At 41.9% G+C, this 24774-nt stretch overlaps 1 protein-coding gene across 1 annotated transcript in view; it reads right to left on the bottom strand.

The window, feature by feature from the left end:
- The window catches only part of kcnh8 (potassium voltage-gated channel, subfamily H (eag-related), member 8), a 409192-nt gene that overhangs the window by 196859 nt on the left and 187559 nt on the right, over window positions 1–24774 (bottom strand). The window contains exon 6 of the mRNA XM_041183962.1: window positions 24073–24230. Coding sequence (XP_041039896.1) covers window positions 24073–24230 — 158 coding nt within the window. The remainder of the gene's footprint in view (window positions 1–24072; window positions 24231–24774) is intronic.

The raw sequence follows: 24774 nt of genomic DNA on the forward strand, positions 1-24774 counted from the left end.
TTCATTTTATAGCAAATTATCCTGTGCGTACAACCTAGGACTCTTTTTGCTGGGTCCTTGCTTCACAGCATCTGCATCTTTTTAATTCTTTCAACTGATGTCACTGGCAAGGCCAGCATTTATTGCTCATCCCTAACTGCCCTTGAGGAGGTGGTTGTGAGCCACCTCCTTGAATTGCTGCAGTCTGGTGTGAGTACTCCCACAGCGTTGGTAGGGTGTTCCAGGATTTTGATCCCGTGAAAGAACAGTGATATGGTTTTAAGTCCGGACGACATGCATCTTAGACTGGAACTTGCAGGTGGTGGTGTTCCCATGCATCTACTGCCTTGTTCTTCTAGGTGGTAGAGATCATGATTTTGGAAGGTGCTGTTGATTGACTCTTGGTGAATTGCTGCAGTGCATATTGTATATATTAAACACTGCTGCCGCCATCCATTGGTGGATAGGGTGCTAATCAAATGGGCTGTTTTAACCTGTGTTACAATCCCAGCTGATGTTAATACTGGACAAGTCAGATCCCAGAGTGAAACCTAGCTTGATAGGTCCCAACTTTTATTTTATTTCAGAAACCGTGGAGGAAAGTTCCTGAAAAACTCACAAGAATCTGCTGATGAATCTTGAATACAAAGAATAAAAATATTTATGAAAACAAGAAAAGTAAACTATATTACAGCTAGCTGAGCTGTTCCTGTACTGCTGCAACACTAGCATCTACCCAGCAATGTGGAAAATTGCCCAAGTATGCCCTGTACACAAAAAGCAGGACAAATCCAACCCAGCCAATTAGTCTACTCTCAGTCATCTCTAAAGTGATGGAAGGCGTCACCAACAGTGCTATCAAGCAGCACTTGCTTAGCAATGACCTGCTCACTGACGCTCAGTTTGGGTTCCGGCAGGATCAGTCAGCTTCTGACCTAATTACAGCCCTGGTTCAAACATGGAGAAAAGAGCTGAACTCCAGAGGTGAGGTGAGAGTGACGGCCCTCGACATCAAGGCAGCATTTGACCAAGTGTGGCATCAAGGAGCCCTAGCAAAACTGGAGTCAATGGGAATCGGGGGGGAAATTCTCCACTGATTGGAGTCATACCTAGCACAAAGGAAGTTGGTTGTAGTTGTTGGAGGTCAATCATCTCAGTTCCAGAACATCACTGCAGGAGTTCCTCAGGGTAGTGTCCGAGACCAAACCATCTTCAGCTGCTTCCTCAATGACCTTCCTCCCATCATAAGGTCAGAAGTGGGGACATGCATTGAAGATTGCACAATGTTCAGCACCATTTGCAACTCCTCAGATACTGAAGCAGTCCATATCCAAATGTAGCAAGACCTGGACAAATCCAGGCTTTGGCTGATAAGTGGTAAGCAACATTCATGCCACACAGGTGCCAGGCAATGACCACCTCCAACAAGAGAAAATCTAACCATCGCCTTTGATGTTCAATGGCACTACCATCACTGAATCCCCCTACTATCAACATCCTGGGGGTTACCATTGACCAGAAACTGAACTGGACTAGCCATATAAATACTGTGGCTACAAGAGCAATTCAGAGGCTAGGAATCCTGTGGCAAGTAACACCCCAAAGCCTATCCACCATCTACAAGACACAAATCAGGAGTGTGATGAAATACTTTCCACTCGTCTAGATGAGGGTAGCTCCACCAACGCTCAAGAAACATGGCACCATCCAGGACAAAGTAGCCGGCTTGACTAGCACTCCATCCCACAAACATTCACACCCCCCACCACTGACGCACAATGGCAGCAGTATATACCATCTACAAGATGCATTGCAGAAATCACCAAGTTTTCTTAGGCAGCACCTTCCAAATCCACGACTACTACCACCTCAAAGGACAAGGGCTGCAGACACATGGGAACACCGCTACCTGGAAGCTCCCCTCCAAGCCACACATCATCCCGACTTGGAAATATATCGCCGTTTCTTCACTGTCACTTGGTCAAAATCCTGGAACTCCATTCCTAACAGCTCTGTGGCTATACCTACTACAGGGGACTGCAGTGGTTCAAGAAGGCAGCTCAACACCACCTTCTCAAGGGTAATTAGGAATGGGAAATAAATGATGGTCTAGTGAATCCCATGAATGAATAAAACAAAATTGAAATGATCTCAACACAAACACAAGAAGAGAATTCAAATTCCCACTATTCCTTTGCTCCTGCAATGCCTTTACAGACACGTAAACCAATGAAGAGTTACCACTAGCTTGACATAAAGACTGGCAAATGTTACAAATGGTTTTCCTCTGGTGAGTTCCTGAGCATTCACTTGGTGTTTCTTACCCAACATGTATTTCTCCCAGAGACACCCAAAAAATGCACTCTATACTGATTGTTTCTTCAACTCCTGAACAAACGAGTTTCCTAAACTCGGTCTTCCAGTAGCACCTCTGCTAAAAGGATCATTTTATTGAGTGCCATAACTGATTAATCAGTTAACTGCTGTCCTGCTGGCCTTGCAGTTTTTCTTCGTAGAGACCTGTCTTCCCTCACTGACACTCTGAACTCCCCTCTCTCAATGCCTGATTTTTCTGTGTCAATGTCCCTGGATTGCTGTCACTAGGCAACAGTAAAGCTTTTCTACTTTGTGTTTTGTTTCCAGAATCACTGAACTTTTAACCCCTTTTAAGCCATCTCTTTCACTTCAGGGGCTGTAAAACCTCATTTAAAATGTATTTATATATAAACAAACCCAAAAGACCTGACCGTTTAGTCAGAAGTTTATCCAAGCTCCTAAGCACCAAGGTTCATAAAGAAAACCAAAGCGAAACTAAAACCATTTTTACTTTTTTAAACACACAAATAAATTCAACTTGAAATTTTACATTGTCCATAATACCTGGATAGTATTGAGCTTCTTGAGCTGTATCCATCCAGGCGAGTGGACAGTACTCCAGCGTGCTTATAGATGGTAGACAGGCTTTGGGGAGTCAGGAGGTGAGTTATTCACCTCAGAATTCCCAGTCTCTGACCTGTTCTTGTAGCCACAGTACTTCTAGGACTGGTCCAGTTCAGCTTTTTTTTAAAATTATTTCATGGAATGTGAGCAAGCCAGCATTGTGCCCAACCCTAATTGCCCTTGAACTGTGTGGCTTGCTAGGCCAATAGGCCAGAGTCAACCATACTCCTGTAGGCCAGACCACATAAGGATGGCAGATTTCCTTCCTTTAAGGACTTTAGTGAACTAGATGGGCTTTTATGACAATTGATGGTTTCATGACACCAAATGAGAAAAATTAATTTAAATTTTACCTGCTATCATGGTGGGATTTAAATCCAGTGTCCCCAGAGCATCTGGATTTCTAATCTAGTGATGTTACCACTACATCACTGTTCCCCAGTCATGAACCTTGTGTAGTGATGCACTAAAACATCTAGGTATCTTTTTTTCACCACTGGCTTTAAAACTCTTCAGCATTTGAAGTGCCCATGTGTAAACATCTTTGCCAAACAAAGACCCATTCTTCTAACAATCAAAATCTGCTTCCAGCAGTGAAGCACTCTATTCAGTCTTATCATTCACATGTATTTTGATATTGTCTGCAAACTTACAGATCTTTTCTCCCAACACTGACATCTAAATCATTAATGAAAATAGTAAATAATGAAAGTCCTAACACCAGTTCCTGTGGGACAACACAACTGGAGAACAGCCTTCAAGTAAATCCAAATCTGCTTACAAGAACTTTATGCCCATGGGCATTTAGCCAAACAAAATGGTCTAGAAAATTGTTTCTAATTTCTTCCCATCAACTTCTACTAATTCAGGTTCATATCGTGTAAGAGATAAATTCTTGTTGGTTTTTACAGAGGAGTCATTACCCTTTCCTATTGTTTTTGCAATGCAATGGCATTTTGTTTTGGAAAGGATTGCACTATTTTCTGCAAACTGCAGAAATCATATTAAACAATCATTTCTACGTGAATCCTTCACTAGCAGTTATTGAGAAAAACTTATGCTGGTGTGTAAATAAATGCTCTTGTTGCTTTACTCTCATGTTTTTAGTCTCTATAATATCACCAGACCATCAAACAGAACAATAATTTATAACTGTTCCACGTGAACCTTTCATGCAATTTTTTTCTCTGATTCAAAGATGCTTGTTGAACTTAGCAACTGTATAATTCTTATATTCAGAGCATAAATAATCTTAAATAATAGCTCCTTCTAATGGTCTCAAAGTAGGATTCATAAATTACAACTGTTCCTTTTTATCTTCGCTGAATTTAAGCTTTTGAAGTACTTTAAATGACTCATATCAACAGTAGCAACTTCAAAACACAACAGCATAATCCCTGAAGCTAGTATTGGTACTCTTGACAGTTTTTAGTCAGCCTTCAGACCTCTTGGCATCAGAGTCCCCTGCCATGCTGGACTTTAGCTCAAAAAATGATGCCACTTGAGGGAATGTACTCATCTTGAAGACAGTATAAAAATGAAAGAACTGCAGAAATGTGTCAGTCTTTCTGAGCTAAGCTTGATTAGACCTGATTCACCATGCAGGAAGTTCAGGTCATTTTGATGTTCCTGACTTTATTTTCTGGCTCACTAAAGTTGACGGGGTAACAAAATTAAAATCCTGTTAATAACTCGGAGGTTCGAGGTAAAATACATTACATCATCTTGCTTGTTAAGAATGATATTTTAAGGAAATGCCTGGAATTCAACAATCTAGTTGATAGTTTCACAATGCAAATTCTTTAGAGAAATCTCACTGAATTATATTTTCTCATTTTTACCTTTGCTTCACACAATCACACTAATTACTGTACAAGGTTATACCATTTTTAATAGGGAGATAGCTTATCAGCAAGACAGTTGACAAAATTATTTTCTGCATCCCTGAACACATTGAGCTCAAAATCTGTACAGTGTTACACTGCTGGCCTTCATACTCTACACAAGCTTCCTCCCAGTCTAATTACTTCTTTCCACCTTCGCTCCCCTTCCTTATTTCCCTGCAATATTATTCTATTCTCTTCTCCCTCATGCATGCATCAAGCCTTACCTAAAATGGATCATTACTATTTGTATCAGCCACTCCATATGGCTAGTATAATCACAGTTTAAGAGTGTACAAGGTATAATATAGATGGCAGACTGTAGTAGTGAATGAGTTTTATTTCATGGCTGAAGCTGTGGACAAGCATCAGCCCATTTGTGATGGCTCCATTGTACAGTCATCCACTTGGTCAGCATTTTTGTATTTATTCTGTGTGGTGGAGTGCAGTAAACTCCAGTTGCCTCGGATGAAATTTCTGTGATATGTCTGTTAGTCTATCGATCAAAATGGGACCAAAGTTCAAAGAATTTTTCTTGTTTTAGTCTGAAGAACTAGGTGATTTTCTTGGACTGGACTATCTCCTGTAGTTCCACAATCAACTTCAACTGTATTGTGGACATCATGAGGAGGCACAAGAACCTTGCCTTTGTAAGGAGGCTGCTAATGAAGAAATTCCACAAAGTATATGATCTCTGAAATATCCTGAATTTCACTCTTCAAACTCCACTTGGTTTTAAAAAGGCCACGTTAATTCTCAATGAGTAGAAAATCCTTTTGGATTGATCATCATTTCCCCAGCCATCAGCAACTGGGGAGATGAACAGCTAGAATAAATGGTTGACTTATTCACACTGTAGCAAATGCCCAACTCATTGGGGTCCGATTACTATTTTTACACGAGGTCAGAGAAGTGCCAGCCATCTCAATATTATTTTCTCAACATTCTTCAAGTTTGCTGGGGGCCGCATCGAGGCCTTGCAAAAGCACAGCAGGGAAAACTACCTAAAATTGTTTCAAAGGTTTATTGTAGCCGGTGGGAACTCTCCTGCTCTTCTGGGTCCCAGAAATAAACCTTTGTCTTCCCTTCCTGGAGACTCCTGACATTTGCTAACTGTGAATCCCCTGCTGGACCAGACTGACATACTTCATGAGCTTTGTGAACCATTCCCATGATTCCCTGGCAACAGCCTCGGCCACTCAATTTTAGTGGCCTGGCAGCCACTTCCCGTTAACTTGTTGGTTTTTATGGATGGGAAGTTGGCAAACAGCATGTTAGTCAGCTTCCCTGCTACCACTTCCACATGGGGTTGGTCACTCTCTGTTGGGATACAACACTTGAAGACAAAGCCTTAAAGGTACACTGGGCAGAATCTTGTAGTTGCATCAAGTGTGCCAATGGCAGGGCTAGAAATGAATGGGACTTCTGCTCAGAGGCTGGACAGCTGGCCACACGCAATCATGCGGCGGCCGACAATTAGATATTCAGAGTGAATGGGTACAATTAATCACATGGCTGCGGTGGGCAGAATGCCAATGACCCCACTGTTACCTCATGGGTTTGGAGGTCTCGGGGCCATATTTAAAAGGCACCCGGACTGGCATCAACTCCCTGCAATCCAGCGGCATCGGTCTGGCTGTGTGATTAGATGTTTTATAAGTTCGATTGATGGTGCAAATTGATGATTTGACCCTCCTGGAAATCTGCAACTGTTGCTGCATCTGCCTAATGTTTTTGAATAATTCCCAGCACAGAGAAGGAGTCGCTCCATGTTTTAACAATGTCTCCCTGTAGGTTCTCTTCTAGACTGCCTTGCAATAGTGGGAAGTCCTGTTTCCCAGTGATGGCAGCAGGAGGCCCTCCCACCTGCTGAAGCTTGGGTGGAGATCACAGTGGAGGTGAGTAGCCATGGGTCCACAGGTGAAAGTGGGTCCACTGCTGCAAAAGGGTTAATGACCTCCTGTGTGCTCCACATGGGTAAGTGGCACAGTGTAGGCACTGCAAAGTGGCACTCATGATGCTATCAGACAATGTCAGTGTGCGAGTGGAGAGGTATGCCAGGCAGGTGTTTGGGTTCTAGTCCTCAGCATCAAATGGAACATGTGGACTGAAATGTGGGAGCCAGTTCAAACTGTGAAAGTTGTACCAGTTGCAGGACAGTACATGTGTGGAACACTTAATAGGGAGGTGACATTAGCTGTCATTGGCCTGTATGCTCTCACAGGCCTGTATGCTCTCACAGGGGTTTGTTGTCCATTAAGATAATACTCAATCCTTTTGTTTGCCTGCAGGACATGAGTGTATAATGTCAGTGTGCACTTGAAGACTGCTGGCCATGTCCTTGAAAGCCACATATTCACCCCTACGGGGGGGGAGACAGTTGACCTGGCCGGGGAGTGGGGTAGATACTCGGTTGTAGATGGTGAGGCCAATATGTCAGAAAAACAACCTGGTGTCAAGAACTTGGTATAGAGGAAGACGTGTGACACTGAACTGGGAATTGGGGCTGTGCAATACCGCAAGCTAATTCTGTGTGTTCTCCACCACAGCTCCTTAAAGTCAGGTGACACATCACTCAGTCTGCTGCAATCTAGAATTCCACCTCTGAGGATGACAATATCATCACATCACTCCCCTGCACCATCCACCAGCGCAGAGTCAGTCACCTCAGTGGGAATGCAATTGCGATCAGGCTCGGGGTCACAATCTGATGAAACATCACAGACACATCACAGTAGCTCATGGAGGATGTGTCAACTGGAGAGCAGGCCCTTGCTGATGTCAGGCCTCTGGGAATAGCCTCAAGAAACATGCAGGAAATGCAGGACAAGAAGGAGAACACAGTAAACTCCCACTGTTCACGGGAATTCAGTTCCTACGAGATCCTATGAAGGGTGAAATCACGAATGGTGAACACTGTTTGTAATGCAACTGAATTAGATATGTTCCAGCCATCCCCAAATTTTGCATTTTTACCTTAATGAAGTCAATAAAAACTAATTTTTTGATTAAATTAACAGCAATTTTATTAAAGAAATTATTTGTCAATACAAGAAAACAGGAACAATTTAAAACTTTTCAAACACAGGATCCAGTATCTTGTAGTACAATTTACAAATCACAGTACGGTAGTACATTACAGTGCAGTACATGTAAATTGAAGACAATTTTACTGAAGAAGTTGTTTGTCAAGGCAAGAAAACAGGAACAATTTAAAACTTATCAATTACAGAATTCAGCACATGTCTGCAGTATAATTTACAAATCACAGTGCAGGTACTGTACAGTAAAGTACGGGTACTGTGCCTCACTTGAGAGTGGATGTAGATGGAGTGGGTGATGTGGCTGATGCAGGCGTTGATTTGGATGAGAAGAACAATTTAATTGTTGACTGCGTCGCCTTTTGTTTTTCAATTTTGTCAAGTTCTCAGTATGGAGCAATAACTGTGTCAACAATTATGGCCACTTCAGTACTCACATTGGGGAACTCTGTGAAATCATTCACAGCTTCAGGGCAAATTTTTTTCCAACTGTCATTTATGGTTGAAGCTCTAACTTGATCCCATGAGTCGTTAATTATGCCTATTGCTATGAGGATGTTGAACTCCTTCCAGCAATCATGGACTGTGGTTGAAGGGTCCGCTTCCAGAAGATGAAGGATGTGGCTGAAACTTTGTTGGGTGTAGTAACCCTTGAATAAGGCAATGACTCCCGGTCCTTTGGTTGGATAAGTGAGGTCGTGTCTGGGGGTAAAACAAAATTTCAACATCTGGATGGTTCGCGGCAAGAGACTTTGGATTTCCAGGTGCATTATTGAGGATTAGTAGGACTGTGAAGGACAGGTTCTTTTCCCTCAGATAAGCCCTGAACTCTGGCAGAAAGCAATTCTCAAACCAGTCTTCAGATACGACTGTTATATCCCAGGCATTGCTTTTAGCCTTCCAAATCACTGGCCGGTGACATTTATTTTTCCCTTTGAAAGCTCGAGGGTTTTCTGACCTATAAACCAGCAATGGTTTACAATTAAAACCAGCCACATTGGCACATAACGGAATTGTCAACCTGTCTTTTGTTGCTTTAAACTCAGGAGCTGTTTTTTCTTCTTTTGAAATGTAGGCCCTACCTGGCATCTTCTTTCAGAACAGGCCAGTTTCGTCTGCATTGAAGATCTGCTCTCCCTGGTATCCTCTCTCCTCAGTGTATTCCGCAGCACCTTGGGGAAACTCTCCTGCAGCTGCATGGTCAGCAGAAGCAGCCTCCCCCTCAACTTCACATTCTGCAGTCCAAAACACTTGTTAAAGATCAAACCATCCTGTGCTGGCTGAGAATTCTTCGGAAATAGGAGGAGAGGCACCTTCTGCAACACTTTAATTGTCAGCAGCACTGCCCTCTTTACTACTCTTCATGTTCTGATACAGTTGAAGGGTTTTGTTTTGAATGATTGGACCATTAACTGGGGTCCTCCTTTGATGCTGGTGCGCTATCCACACATAGAGGAAATGGAGAAGTTACTCAAAGTGTGGATCTCTCCTGTTTAAAAAAGTTACCTTGGGCAGTACGACTCCAGAAACACTAACGCTGGTCCTTGTTTTTTTTCAGACTGCCTAACGTACCTGATTGTGGATTCATTCACAAAGTATTCCCTGGCCAGCGTGGAAGTACTATTTTGCAGTCTAGCTAGGATTGTGACTTTTTGTTCAAGTGTCAGCATCTTCCTGGGGCATTTTCTGCTTAGCTCTGACTCACACATTTTTAGTAAAGTGCTGTTCTGTCTTGTAACTGTATTGCAAAATACTGCACTACTGTAGTATCCTGTAAATCACAGCAACCCACTTCACATAGAGACTGCAAATGTGCAGTGAAAGGACTTTTGCAGTATACGCTTTCTTCAAGGACAAGAGGAAAAACAGGGTTTCTAATGGAATTTTATAAGGTACAGCATGTTCTTTATTAATCTTTGTGCACAAGTGCTGTTTAAATTGGGAATGCTACATTTTTAACCGTGGGTGAGCAAGGTTTTGGGGGCACCTCAGCCTCTCCCCAGGTGTCTTTTCTTCTCCTGGGGTCAGGGAGTGCAAACCTGTACTGACAGGGCATCATTGCAGGGTACTCCAAGGGTGAACTGCTGCTCCTCCTCCCCTATGTTAGTGACCCCAGCGTCTCCAGTAGCTGAGGCAAGTGAAGGTGCAACTGCACAAGAGAGCCTCGGCAGGTTAGAGTCCTCTTAGCCTCGGACCCGAGAGGACGGCAGCCAAGGTCATCTCAGGCAACTGGGCTAAGCATTCAGATGAAAGGAAAATACTGCAGATGTTGGAAATCTGAAACAAAAACAGAAAATGCAGGAAAAACTCAGCAGGTCTGACAGCATCTGTGGAGAGAGAAACAGAGTTAACCTTTCGAGTCCGCATGACCCTTTCGGGTCAGACCTGTTGAGTTTTTGCAGCATCTTCTGTTTTTGTTTGGGCAAAGCACTCAGCAGGTTGCCTCCACCTCAGCTGCAGATGTCAAGGTTGCACGAAGGTGGAGAGGTAGAAAATGTAGGAGTCACTTGGAGGAGTCTCTTCCTGAGAGTGAGGTATAGCATGTGAAAACCATTATGCACGGTAAAGCACCAGGTTGTTTTAAGGAATGCTCAGTCGAGATTGCCGGCATCTCAGCGTCACTTCTCATCGATGTTGGTGTGAAAGTATATATATTGGAGGTAAACCTTTTTGATAGGCTTATTTTCAAACTTGAACACCCCGCTGCAGAACACACCAATGTGATTGATTAAACTGACTGCACACCATGGTAGCCCTCCTTAATTACTGCAGTTGGGAGATTAAGGGGTACTGTCATGTTCCTCACATGGGCACATCAATTCTACCAGTTTCACAAAATTTGAGACAGCTGCCATTTGCAATCCATGCCAGAGTGTCACAGAAGCTGAAAAGCCTAGAAACACATAGCATCATCATTGCGGATCTCAAACCTAAACACTGCACAATGCAAAAATGGCAAATTTAGCGTTGACCTTAAGGCAGTGAACAAAGCTATCATTCCAGACAAGTATCCATTTCCTCCAATCCAAGAACTATCAGCATAATTTCAAGACTCCACAGTCTTCTTGAAGCTCGATATATGTGACGGAGCTATCTCCTGATTCCATTAGTAGTGCAAAGCCGATATTTTGCAGCTTCTGTTACTCACAAAGGTGTGTTTCAGCACTGCAAAATGTCTTATAGACAAAGCTTACCACCTTGTGCATTTCAGAAATCATCCCTTCAGTCTTGTCAGGCATTGAGTGGATGCTCAACCTACTTGATGATGTCATTGTATTCTCATTTGTCCCTTCCATGGACAACTAGTGGTGCTCACTTGGCTTGAACAACAAGTGCACATTCGCACTATCTGAGATTGACTTTCTAGGGTACAGAGTGACAGCAGCTGCAGCAAAGTATCCATACAACAACATCACAGATGTCCATGCACTTCTGATCTGAAATGTCTAATGTGAAAAAGTTGGCATCTTTCCTTGGTGCTACCTAGTTTTATCACAAATTAGTTCCTAAGTACACAGAGATCACAGGGCTGCTTCGAAAGCTACTGTGCAAACATGCACAATGGGAATGGTCAATTGCATAGAAAACAGCATTTGATACATTAAAGGTGAAGATAGCATCTCTGCCAGCCCTCACCCATTTCAACCCAGAAGCAGAAACATGCATCACAAGATATGTCAGTTGTACACAGTACATTGAAGAAGTGAACAAATCGCTCACACTCCACAGCTTTTGTTGGAAACTGAACACAAATACTCTACTGGAGAGCAGGAAACACTAGCCTGCATCTATGCATATAAATATTGGCACATGTATCTCTAGAGTAGAAAGTTCAGTTTCTGCACTGATCAAGAGTTGAATACATTGTTAACCTGTAGTCAGGTATTCGACCTTTAATCATCTACAGATGGTCAGATCATTTTCATCAGTATAAATTCGAGGTTCGGTATCTTGCAGGTTCGTGCAACCAAATGTTTTCTGTTTATTGTTCGTTAACTGAATAGCAATTTCCAGCTATTCACTACAATAAAATCCACCACTTCTTCGGTTTTTGACATTTTAGACATGCTGTTTACAAAATGGGGCTTGCCAGAGACTGTCACTACAGACAGTGAGCACAATTTATTTCCAATCAGTTCACAGAGTTTCAAGCAAGCTACAGAATTCGCCATCATTTGACACCACAATACAACCTATAGTTGAGCGATGGTGTTAAACAGTTCAACAAGACGATAAAGGACAGACTGAGAGCTAGTATGTTGGAGGAGAAAAAACGTTTGAATGATCCATTCATATCCTACTTTGCAGATATCGATCCATCCCACATTGACTGAAAAGACATTAGACAAACTCACGATTGGTCATAACTTTTGCATGTCACTTGACTATACTTAAGACCATAAGGTGTAGGAGCAGAAGTAGGCCATTTGGCCCATCGAGTCTGCTCCGCCATTCAATGAGATCATGGCTGATCTGATAATCTGATAATCCTCAACTCCTCAACTCCTGCCTTTTCCCCATAAACCCTGATTCCCTTACTGATTAAAAATCTGTCTATTTCTGCCTTGATGACCAAACTTCTACAGCCCTCTGCAGTAAAGAATTCCGCAGGTTAGTAACCCTCCTCATCTGTTTTACTTACTCTGAGATTATGGCCTCTGGTCCTAGGAACTCCCACAAGGGGAAACAGCCTCTCAGCATCTACCCTGTCAAGCCCCCTAAGAATCTTAAACAAAAACAGAATTACCTGGAAAAACTCAGCAGGTCTGGCAGCATCGGCGGAGAAGAAAAGAGTTGACGTTTCGAGTCCTCATGACCCTTCGACAGTGAGTTTTTCCAGGTAATTCTGTTTTTGTTTTGGATTTCCAGCATCCGCAGTTTTTTTGTTTTTTTTTGTTTTTTTTTGTTTTTATTTTTGTTTTTACCCCTAAGAATCTTATATGTTTCAAAGAATGTCTCATTCTTCTAAACTCCAATGAGTACAGGCCCAACCTACTCAACCTCTCCTCATAAGAAAATCCCTCCATATCTGGAATCAATCTAGTGAACCTTCTTTGGACTGCATCCAATGCCAGTATACCTTTCCTTAAATAAGGGGAACAAAATTGTTCACAGTATTCTAGGTGTGGTCTAACTAGGGCCTTGTATAGTTTAACAATAGTTCCCTATTTTATACTCCATTTCCTTTGAAATAAAGGCCAACGTTCCATGCCTTTGCCTTCCCTATTACCTGCTGAACTTGTATGTTAGCTTTTTGGGATTCTTGCACAAGGACCCCCAAATCCCACTGTGCTGCAGCCTTCTGCAGTCTTTCTCCATTTAAATAATATTCAGCTCTTCTATTCTTCTTGCCAAAGTGCATAACCTCACATTTTCCCACATTATATTCTATCTGCACTTTTTTGCCCATTCACTTAACCTGTCTATATCCCTCTGTAGACTTAGGTCATCACTGCTAACCAACAAGAATGTCAGAGCAAAGGCACAAGAAAATAAAAAGCAACAATGTAAAGCTGAAGTGTAAAAAAACAGGTGTAAAGGAACCACGGTTTGGAGCTGAAGATTGGGTTTGCGTCAGGCGGCCAAATTGCGAGCACAAACTTGCATCATCTCTATCAGGACCAAAGTAGATCAAACGGTTGTGCAAGGCCAATGCTTATCTTTTGGATGACAACACAAAGTGGAATGCGAGATGCTTAATAGCGAGCAGACCAGGATATTTCAAGGACAGTGATTATGAGGATACATTTCCTTTTCCAATGAGCGACTGTGATATTGATCATCTGCTTCATTGAGCTGATCACGCAGAACCTCAAATTTGTAGACCTCAGTGCTGTCATCTGAGATCTTCATACCTCAAAGACTGTTTCTGTACTTAGAGAAAATGAACAAGCTGAACTCTAAGAAATGACTCAATATTTTAAATTAAATCATCATAAACAGTAAACAAACGTTTATAGTTTTATAAGAGGGACAGAGTGTAGCTTCAATTGTTCTGTGTCTGATTATGTGTGTCTGTTGACTCCTTACTGTGTATGATTAGTTAAGCCTAGACGTGGTCACTTAGGGAAAAGGGGTTGAACTGAAGATAGCTGCTGCAAGCATGAGAGCAGACATTTTAAAGCATTGTAAATAAAACACCTCCTGCAGACATAAAACCTGAATTGTATCATCTCTGCACATTGCCCAGGCACAAAATACAACAACGGCTATGTCCCTAGGTTGCCACCACTCTGTTACTGGAACAACAAGCCATCACCCTGCACCTTCCCTTGGATACTTTTGACCTTTCCTCCATCACCCACGATCCTCTCTCCAACACCCTAGCCCTGCTTCTGTGATCCTCGAGCCCCCACCATCACCTTTGATAATGTCTGTCAACCTAGAGCCGCTCTCCCCTCACCATCGGGCTGCCCCCTCCCCAGCACCCTGGATCTGCCAACTGTCATCCTCGATCTCCCTTCCATCATACTTGACCCGTCCTCAGTTACCCTAGACCCTCTCAGCCTCACCATTGACCTGCTCTCAATTACCCTTGATCTCCCCAATTTCATGCTTGAGCTGCCTTGGGAGAGATTGACTGCAGAGGGAAGGTCAATCTCACCACCCCTGCCCCTAACAACTCAACCTCCCTTCCTCAGGCAACCATGTTCTAACCTCCCTGGACAGCTGCTATCCTCCTTTCCATGGACAACTGTGTCCCGATTCCCCCTAGACAATTGCCATCTGAGCTCAGCCTCCTCTCCCTTGGTCCAACAAGGTGCCCATACAAGAAAAACAGCTCCTACTAACTACAAATTCACCAGGAAGACAACCTCGCCTGCTGCATGCCACCTGTAACCAGTCGTGAACCTTAAGGCATGTGATTCTCATTTGTTGCTGACTTAATCAAAAAAGTGCAATTTAAATTTAATCTGATGACTGTTATGGACAGGGTGAGGGAGAACTGCTGAAATCCCATTCCCTTGCTAACTGTCCATAATCAGTAAGTTTTTGAGAGGAAGATGTGTGTGTTTTTTTCACCCCCAAGGCCAGAGTATAACGCTCGTTGGGCAGGCGCGCATCCAACCTGCCAGAGAGTAAAATGACGCATGATGATGTTGGGTGGGTGTCCCGACGTCATTGCGCACTCACGCGATATTTCAGTCAATGGACATGCACCAGAGTCGGCAGCGCACCCGCTGACAATTAAAAGGCCTATCGAGTCCATTAAAGTTATACTTGAAAGAAATTTTTCACTGTCTGTCCAACGTTACGGTTGACAAAAAGGCCAGGGCGGCCTTGGTTTTTTTTAAGAAATCTCATCCATGGGCGGGTTGAGGTTTCCAAACAGCAAATAAAAATAAAATAAAAATTTTAACATTTCATTATTAACATGTGACAGGGTCACATGAGGGGACATGTTTTATAACATTTTTTAAATCATTATTTTTAATGTTTTAAACACTTCATCTCCCTGAGGCAGCTCTGTGCCTCAGGGAGCTTTTCCAGCCCGCACCTGTGCTCATGCACAAACTTGCACACTTGCCTGCCTCCCCCCCCACCACCCCCCACCCCCCAACACAGGCAGCACAGAGCGCTTCCACATGCATTTCAAGCTGGGTGAGCTTGTAGGAGCTAATTGTCCCACACCCCCTTAAACCGTTTATATTTCACCTCTCTTCTATTTTTACTTAGTTCGGTTGAAGAGTCATACGGACTCGAAACATTAACTGTGTTCCTCTCTGCAGATGCTGCCAGACCTGCTGAGTTTTTCCAGGTATTTTTATTTTTGTTTCTACAGTTCGTGTCAGTTGCTTGTATCTGGAGGTAAGTTTGCTGTATTGGTGGACTCAAAAAGGAATAGGTGTGGAGAACCTGCGATGTTACAACCTCTGATTCTTTTTAGGCATGGGTGATGCGGTGTTACTGCCTTTACTGCTGTCGCTGCCGAGCTTAATTTTTTATAGTCAGCATTTTAAAGATTACAAATGGACGAACATGGTTGTCGTAATTTGACTCATCACAATTGTAGTTCTTTTTCCAAATACGGTGGTGGTCTTGGGTTGAATAGACACATCCTGGTTTATTGTTTGTAGATATTTATCTTGAGGGGGTTAAGAAAATCATCTTTGTTTGAAAAAAGACCCATTCAATTCAGAAATGTCTTCTGATGGACTCTAGGGGATACATGTAATTAACACCTTTTAGTTTGGAATGTCTGTCTGTCTTTAGGGCATAGCCAGATAGTGAGTCAGTTCTTGAATACCCAGATCAGATCATCTGACCTCTGGCAGCCATCATTTGCAGCGCATATTGTCCATTTTAAAAGAAAAGTCAATTCCAAAAGGTTCCACACTGAGTAAAGTTAATCTTTTTAAAGTTATGAAGATGACATGCCTTTGCTGGGCATGACTCGATCATGTATTTTAATGAGAATGTGTGACATGTTAAGAATTAGAACAGGCTCCTGCCGTTCGCTGTCAGAAACCATGATCCACCTTTAATCTGCTGCCAACTTAATTCCCAACTTTCATTCCAGCATCGGGAAGCTGATATTTAGCCTCCCACACAATGAAGTGCCTCGACTGCCTCATTTCCCGCTTCTGGGAGCTTCACTAGATTCTGCTCCATGTTTCAGTTTCCAGACTGAATTTAAAGCACCCCATAATATCAGATTCTGAACCTTGCACAGTCTTCCTCTCAGCAGGCTAAGTAGTTATCATTTGGGATGCAAGCACCAAGCAAGTATTCTACAGCAGTACCATCCATAAATAAGTCAATTTACCATCATTGACAAAGGTAGTTTTTGAAAACCACTAACAATGTTATTATATTGCAAAAAAAAATTATTATTCATGCTGTCTTTTCATAATTACAGTAGTGACTAACACAGACCAGACCACAGAAATGAGTCTGCAAACCTGACGCTTTCCATAATGAATTTAGAAATAGGTAATAAAGAGACAGCACTGTCACTTGGACAGTAGCCAGACTTCAGTTTCTTGTAGAAATATGAGCTGTTGAATTTCTACATACACAAGACCATCTAACTTGAATCAGACTAGTGCAACAATTCCTGTTGATGCCGCTTTTACCGTTTAAAATGACAGTGCTGGGTTATTGTTGGGGCACAGGTATCAATTGATTGCAACTGAATTTAATAGAAATGCCATATATTTGAAGACCTTGAGATTTAATATTTGGCTTTGACAATTTTGTTAGTTCAAATATACACTTATTATTTTAATTAATAATGCTCTATATTTATGGACAAGAGTATTTCCAAGTCATGCCACTGTACCATCAATCAATGAAGAAGATTTCCATGTGGTGGAGAATGTGCAACATGACACATCTGACACAAGTGGGAGAGATTTACTCAATTGCTGATTATGACTGGAGTGATTGGTAGCTCCAAGAATGTAAGAATAAGTGCTGAAAGATGGATCTCTTACCAATACTATGACTGATACCAAAAAGACCTACAATTTTCATTTAGTTTCTGTTGGATGAGACAGACTTGAAGATTAATTGAAAAGAGTTTTGACAACATTGCAGCAGAGTGTTCTCGGGCACAATTCGAGCCATCCTAATGCTAGAAAGCTCAGATGAACTAAATTATTATATAAAAGGACACAATACATTCTCCCATTGCTGCCAGGCTCCTCAAAGGATTTATGAATTACCTGAGAGCAGACAGGCATTGACAGCTGCTGTGTTGTCAAGGTGCTTTCAGTTGCTGAACTAGAACATACTGCCAGAAATTCTAGGCCAACACAATTCCAACATGACCATACAATCAAATATAAACCAACCATCACAGATGCTCCTCCATATCACCCCCATCATCTCCATGCAGGAAGCACTTCAGCACAGCTTCAACTGAGAAGTATGATACCAAGGGCATAGGGCTTATAGCACATTTGCAATGTAACTGGCACTAAATAAATGTGTCTTTTTCTTTCTCCTTTAGATGCACTACATTTGCTACATAGAACTCACAGCACAAATAAAGATTCTTTAACCCAATTGCTCTATGCCTGTGTTTCTGTCCCACATGATCATTCTCCCACTCAACTGTAACTATATTAGCATACCCTTGTGTTCCTTTCTCCCTTTCCGGAGTCCTTACTTTGAGGCCCATGTGGCCCTATGATGTGAACAGAAAGGAAAATTGGGCCCCCTAACTTGCAGGCCCAATTTGCAGCACTCTTAATATTTCAAGGAGTGATTTTTGGGCGGAGCACAGGGTCAAGTGTAAACTTTTTAGGGCAGTTGCCATACTGAATGTCGTGAGTTTGGGCAAAGCAAATTGCCAATTATAAAATAGACACATGAAAGTTGCACCTTAGTGAGTAAGGTTGTGGAAAGTTCATGAATATATGTTCTTGGAGGCAAATATGTACTCAATGGGAAGACAAAACTGGTCAGTGACAGGAAGGGTTCTTTTTTATTCTTTCTTGGGATGTGGGCCTGACTGGTAAGGCCAGCATTTGTTGCCCATCCCTAATTGCCTTTGAGAAGGTAGTAGTGAGCCACTTTCTTGTACTGCTGGCAGTCTTTCTGTCGCAGTTTGGTGCAGCTGAGTGGTTTGCTAGAGCATTTCATTGTTAAAAGTCAGCCGCATGGCTGTGGGTCTGGAGCTACATGTAGGCCAGACCAGGTAAGGAAGGCAGATTTCCTTTCCTAAAGGATATTAGTGAACCAGATGGGTTTTTATGACAATAATAGCTTCATGATCACCATTACTGAGGCTAGCTTTCAATTTCAGGTTATTAATTAATTCAGGTTATTTAATTTAAATTCCACAATCTGCTGTGGTGGGATTTGAACACATTTTCCCTGAGCATTAGCCTGGGCACCTGGATTACAAGCCTAGTGACATTACCACTATGCCAACATCTCTCCCAATTACTGAAAGCTGTTTTCAGCTGAAAAATTCTGTATCACTTTCCTTGCCTGAATATTTATGGATTGCTTCTCTTTCTTCTTCTACATTCATTAGGGTTGAGCAGTGAAACACTGATAACTTCCACAGGCTCCATCCATAATGCAGACCAGGCTCTTTTCCCTTTCATGTGTCTATTTTATAATAGGCATTTTACCTTGCCCAAACTCATGACGTTCAGTGTGGCAGCTGCCCAAAACTTTGACCCTGTGCTCAACCCAAAAATCGCTCATTGAAATATTAAGAGTGCTGCAAATTGGGCCTGCAAGTTAGTGAGCCCGATTTTCCTTTCTGTTTACATCATATCGCCACATGGGCCTCAGAAAATCAGGGCTCCGGAAAGGGCGAGGAAGCTGGAGGGAGGGGAAGCTTAATCTGGGGCAGAGCCGCATAGTCGCAAGATTGGGGGTGGGTAAGAAAAAATGTATTCCATGAATGTTAATAACAGCTTCACACTCGTTGACATGGAATAGATTGTTATTTAGCATAGTCAGCTGAAGCATTGAAAGGGGGATTGGATCAGTTGCTGACTTAGTATGTGGATAGGGACATTGGGTGGAATATTACGGGGAGGTGGGTAGAATGGTGGTGGAGGTGCAGATGGCCTGCCCCACAGCCATAATGTGCTGCCAGTGGGCTAAGTTGGAGCAGTGTAGGACTTCTGTCCCTCACTGGGGAGGAAGTACTGCCCTTGGGATCATCAGTCCCAGCAGTGCCAAAAGTGCATTAGTGGGCATTGCTGGGGCTGCAACCAGGGAACAAGAAGTAATTTCATGGATCCTAGAGACAGGCATTTCTAAGATGTTGGCAGGAAGGGTTTGGGCAGTTTAGGGAGGGGCAGGTGGTGTATTTAATGGAGAAGTAGTAGGAAGAAAGGGGGTACTATTTTAGGGGGGCTGCACCCGATCTGCAAAAGGCACCCCCCAAAGATAGTAGCCCCCTTTCTTCCCTTCATTTAAAAAAGTATTTTAAAAAAGCAGCCAGCTCACTCCCACCCGACTGTCCACACCAACCACTTTGTAATCTTTTAACTGAAACCAATTAAACCAAATCAAACAAATTGAGATAAATCAGGCACAGCCCCTAATTCAGGTACCAACCACTTTATTTATTTTTTTTTTCCTGTAATGCTTTCGAGTACAAACACGTTTCCATCTGTTTCAGATGAAGTTACACTGTTTCATAGTTTGCCATTGTGAGATTTGAACTCTTGATACTCTTTTGAGTAAACCTGTTTCCATCTGTTTCAGATGAAGTTACATTGTTTCATAGTTTGCCATTGTGAGATTTGAACTCTTGATCTTGGGGTTACAAACCCAGTACCATAACCACTTGGCTATTTAGGCCAAGCTAAAATGCTAGTAACTCTTTCGAGTATAAACACGTTTCCATCTGTTTCAGATGAAGTTACATTGTTTCATAGTTTGCCATTGTGAGATTTGAACTCTTGATAATCTTTTAAATGAAAACCAAATCAACAAAATTGGGAAAAATCAGGCACAGCCCCTAATTCAGGTCAGCTGTAAAACCAAGAACAAAGTTTTAAAGGAAACTTACAAAAAATCAGGCACAGCCCCTAATTCAGGTACCAACCACTTTATATTTTTTTTTATTTTTTTTTTTCCTGTAATGCTTTCGAGTACAAACACGTTTCCATCTGTTTCAGATGAAGTTACACTGTTTCATAGTTTGCCATTGTGAGATTTGAACTCTTGATACTCTTTTGAGTAAACCTGTTTCCATCTGTTTCAGATGAAGTTACATTGTTTCATAGTTTGCCATTGTGAGATTTGAACTCTTGATCTTGGGGTTACAAACCCAGTACCATAACCACTTGGCTATTTAGGCCAAGCTAAAATGCTAGTAACTCTTTCGAGTACAAACCCGTTTCCATCTGTTTCAGATGAAGTTACATTGTTTCATAGTTTGCCATTGTGAGATTTGAACTCTTGATCTTGGGGTTACAAACCCAGTACCATAACCACTTGGCTATTCAGGCCAAGCTACCAACCACTTTATGGTGTGTCTGCATATTATCAGGGGTAATTGGCTTGTTAACAAGCCCAATTGATCCTCAATTATTTATTTAACATGGCATGCGAGTTACTGATTTTAGCATCCCCCCCACCCCCCCCCCCGGATTACAAGGTAAGCTCACGGATGGTTGGGAAGGTGGTGGGGTGGGCACCCACGGGCACCCACCTCATTTTTTGTGCCCCCACCCCACCAAAAACATTTCAGTGGGGCCCATAAAATACAGCCCATAGTTTTGAACTGAAAAGAATGCAAATCACTGCTTTGTATTTGGAAAGAGATCTTGTATAAATGAATGTGCACATCTAATTCCTTGCCCTTACAATTAATTTAGAGACACGTGATTAAATATTCTGTGAAATGCTGTCAAAGAATATTTGCTCACTTGTCCCGACTATAAACCTTTCTGAGGCGACAGGACTGATGCTAACAATCTTCATAGTCAGCATAGTCAGGTTCTGCATAGTCAGTATGAGAAGCTAGGTATCAAATTAAGAAGTAGAAACTCAAAGGTAATAATCTCTTGGATTATTACCCGAGCCATGTGCAAATTGGTATAGGGCAAATAAGATTAGAGAGATGAATGTGTGGCTCAAAGACTAGTGTGGGAGAAGTGGGTTCCAGTTCATGGGGCACTGGCATCAGCACTGGAGTGTCCTTGCGAATTGCATAACTAGGAAGTAAAGGAGTCTTTAAACTAAACAGAGGTGGGGGGGGCGGGGGGGGGGTGGAGAGGGAGTGGGGAGGGGATGGGGGGTGAGGGATCATGTTTGGGTATATGTGGCAAATCAAGGGGTCATAGAACAGCAGGAAGGGACAGAGAGATAAAACCTAAGAATACACCAATAGTCAAGACTAGATGCTACAAAGCTAACAAAAAACTAAAGTCTCTGTATTTGAATGCCTGTAGCATTCATAAAAAAGTAGATGAATTGAAAATGCACACTGAAGTAAATGAATATGATCTGATAGCCATTACAGCGAGGTGACTGCAGGATGACAAGGATTGAGTCCTGAATATTGAGGGGTATATGATATTCAAGGAGAGTAGGAAGCTAGGTAAAGGTGGAGGGGTAGAACTGTTGATCAAGGATGGCATTGGCGCAATAGTTAGAGATGATCTTGATTCAGGAGATCAGGATGTAGAATTGGTTTGGGTGGAGATGAGGAATAGTAGGGGAAAGAAGTCACTGGTGGGAGTGGTCTACAGGCCCCCTAACAGTAACCACAATGTAGGACAAAGTATACAAGAAGAAATATTGGGTGCTTGTGATAAATGGCCAGCAATAATAATGGGTGATTATAATCTGCACAAACTGGAAAAATCAGATTGGCAGTAGTAGCCTGGATGAGGAGTTCATAGAATGCTTTCAAGGTTGTTTCTTAGAGCAGCACATTCTGGAACCAACCAGAGAGCAAGTTATATTAGATTTGGTATTGTGTAATGTGACAGGATTAATTAATGACCTCAGGTATAAGTACCAGTGACCACAATATGATTGAATTTTACATCTGGTTTGAAAGGGAGAAGAGTGGGTCTAAGATTAGTATTTTAAATGTAAATAAGGGCATCTACATGGGCATGAAAGCTGAGCTAGTTGAAGTAAACTGGGATACTAGAATAGGGATAGATCAATAAAGAAATAGTGGCAGACACTTAAGGGGATACTTCAGAATACTCAGAATAAGTATATTCCTACTATAAAGAAAAATTCTAAGGGGAAGACCCACCATCCATAGTTAACTGAAGAAGTTAAGAAAAGCATCAAACTTAAGAAAAAAGCATATAACTGCGCAAAGATGAGTGGCAGGTAAGATGGTTGATCAGAATATATAGAATGGCAGAGAATGATGAAAAGGTTAAACAGAAGAAAGAAATTAGAATATGAGAGGAAGCTAGCCAGAAATGTAAAAACGGATAGCAAAGGCAGAATTTTCGGGTCGGCGAGTGGGGCAGGACCTGCTCGCTGATGCATAAAATGACGTACGGTGACATCGGGCATGCGTCGCAATGTCACCACGCGTCATTCCGATCTTCAGTTCTGCGGGCGCACATCAGAGTCAGCTGCGCACCCGCCAAACTGTCAAAGGCCTATTAAGGCCATTAATCAACTAATTGACGCACTTGTCAGGGCTGCCTGTCCAACCTTAAGGTTGGCGGCAGGCGAAGCGCCCAGGTGGCCTTCGCATTTTTCTTGGAACCTCATCCACAAGTGGAATGAGGTTTCATGAAGGGTTTATTAATTTAATAAAATATTTCATATAAATTGATAACAAGTCCTGCCTCATGTCACATGAGGGGACATTTCTGAATAATTTAATATTTTTATTTATCACATTTTTATGACTTTTCTTAAGCTCACTGAGGCAGCTCCGTGCCTCAGGGAGATTTCTGTGCTCTTTCGCACGCATTCTCTTACCTCCCCCCACCCACACAAGTGGCACTGAGCGCTTCTGAGTGCGCATCACGCTGGGTGGATCTTAATTGACCCACCTACATAAAATGGTAGCGAGCGGCAATCAGCTGCGTGCCCGCCTGCACCTGCTCCAGCCCGCCTGACGGGGAGAAAATTCTCCCCTATGTTCTATTTGTTATTTCAGCCATTTCACTTCATATGTGATGTCCTACATATCATCATCATTTTATTTACCAATCACACTGTTCATTTTAGGACTTACACTATAACTTTAGTCCTAAAATCAAGAAAAATATATTGCTACTGCAGAACAAAAGATTTCAAACATTATGCAAAATCATTATTTATCATCATATATTCTTTTCATGGCCAGGTCATGCATTGTTTGAATTATACATTCACCTGTCATAACTTGTATTTACAGAAATCTATAATATAGTAAGTGATAAAATCTCATAAAGCAGGAAGAATTCTGTTAATAGGAATGGAAACATTTTAAACATTAAGGATGTGGCAAATAGTGACACCAAATCTCTGTATAACGGAATGCAGATTAATCATAACAAACTTCCAGTGTTGTAGTACATTTCGTAGCCCCTATCTGATCTTAAAGATATGGGCCAGGATTTTACGGCATCGCCGCGGCGTGTCTCCCCCTCGCGGATGTGGCGAGCCATTTAAATCTCCATTTAGTTTGACAGGACCATAATATCCTGCCAGGCGGGAGGGGTCGTAACATCCTGGGCATGAGAATTAAGGATGTTGGATCTAGTCTCAGGGATAACACTTTAGCGGAACAATAAATAAGACGTTAAAAAGAATCAAATAAATGTGAGTACTGTACTTACCACATTAACATTAAAGGCATAGAGAAGATCAAAAGGAAGTGCAGCTACTAAGTCGATGATAAACCATGTCGTTACATAATGAATATAAATAGATCGAGCTTCAAAAATAACTTGACCAGACTTGCTGACATATGTTGTTCGAAAATTCAAAACAATATCTGTTTGGCATAAAGCAGTACAGTTAGTAAATTTGGACTTTTTGAATTAAGTTTGTGAAAATACAATACAAATATACAGGATTTTCTGACCATCATTGTAAACAAAATAATTTGCTGTAAATTCAACATAAATAAAACTATTATTTATTTGAAGTGGGTTACCACGTCTATTAAAATATATTAACTATTTATATGCCGTTACTTGCTCAATGTAAACACAAGGTTATCATAGATATGAACAAGTTGGTTGTATCTATGAATGGTTAAGTTTGAAACCCCTGATGCTTCGTGCAAGTTGTATAGTTTGAGAAAGGATTGTCATAAATTAACCATCACAAGAGAGGCAATATGACTTACCTCCACAACAAGATGCTAACAACTCGCTTATTTCATTATTTGGCCTATTAAGTTCTGTAGTAGCTCTGTTGTAGATAAGAAACTATAAATTACATATATAACAATGTGTAGAATGTTGTTCGAGATCTTCCAATCAATGTGTGTGGTCTTCTGCTAATGACTGTAGTAAAGGCAAAGCAGTCGATAT

This window comes from Carcharodon carcharias, chromosome 3 (genome assembly GCF_017639515.1).
Source record: "Carcharodon carcharias isolate sCarCar2 chromosome 3, sCarCar2.pri, whole genome shotgun sequence".
Taxonomy (NCBI): domain Eukaryota; kingdom Metazoa; phylum Chordata; class Chondrichthyes; order Lamniformes; family Lamnidae; genus Carcharodon; species Carcharodon carcharias.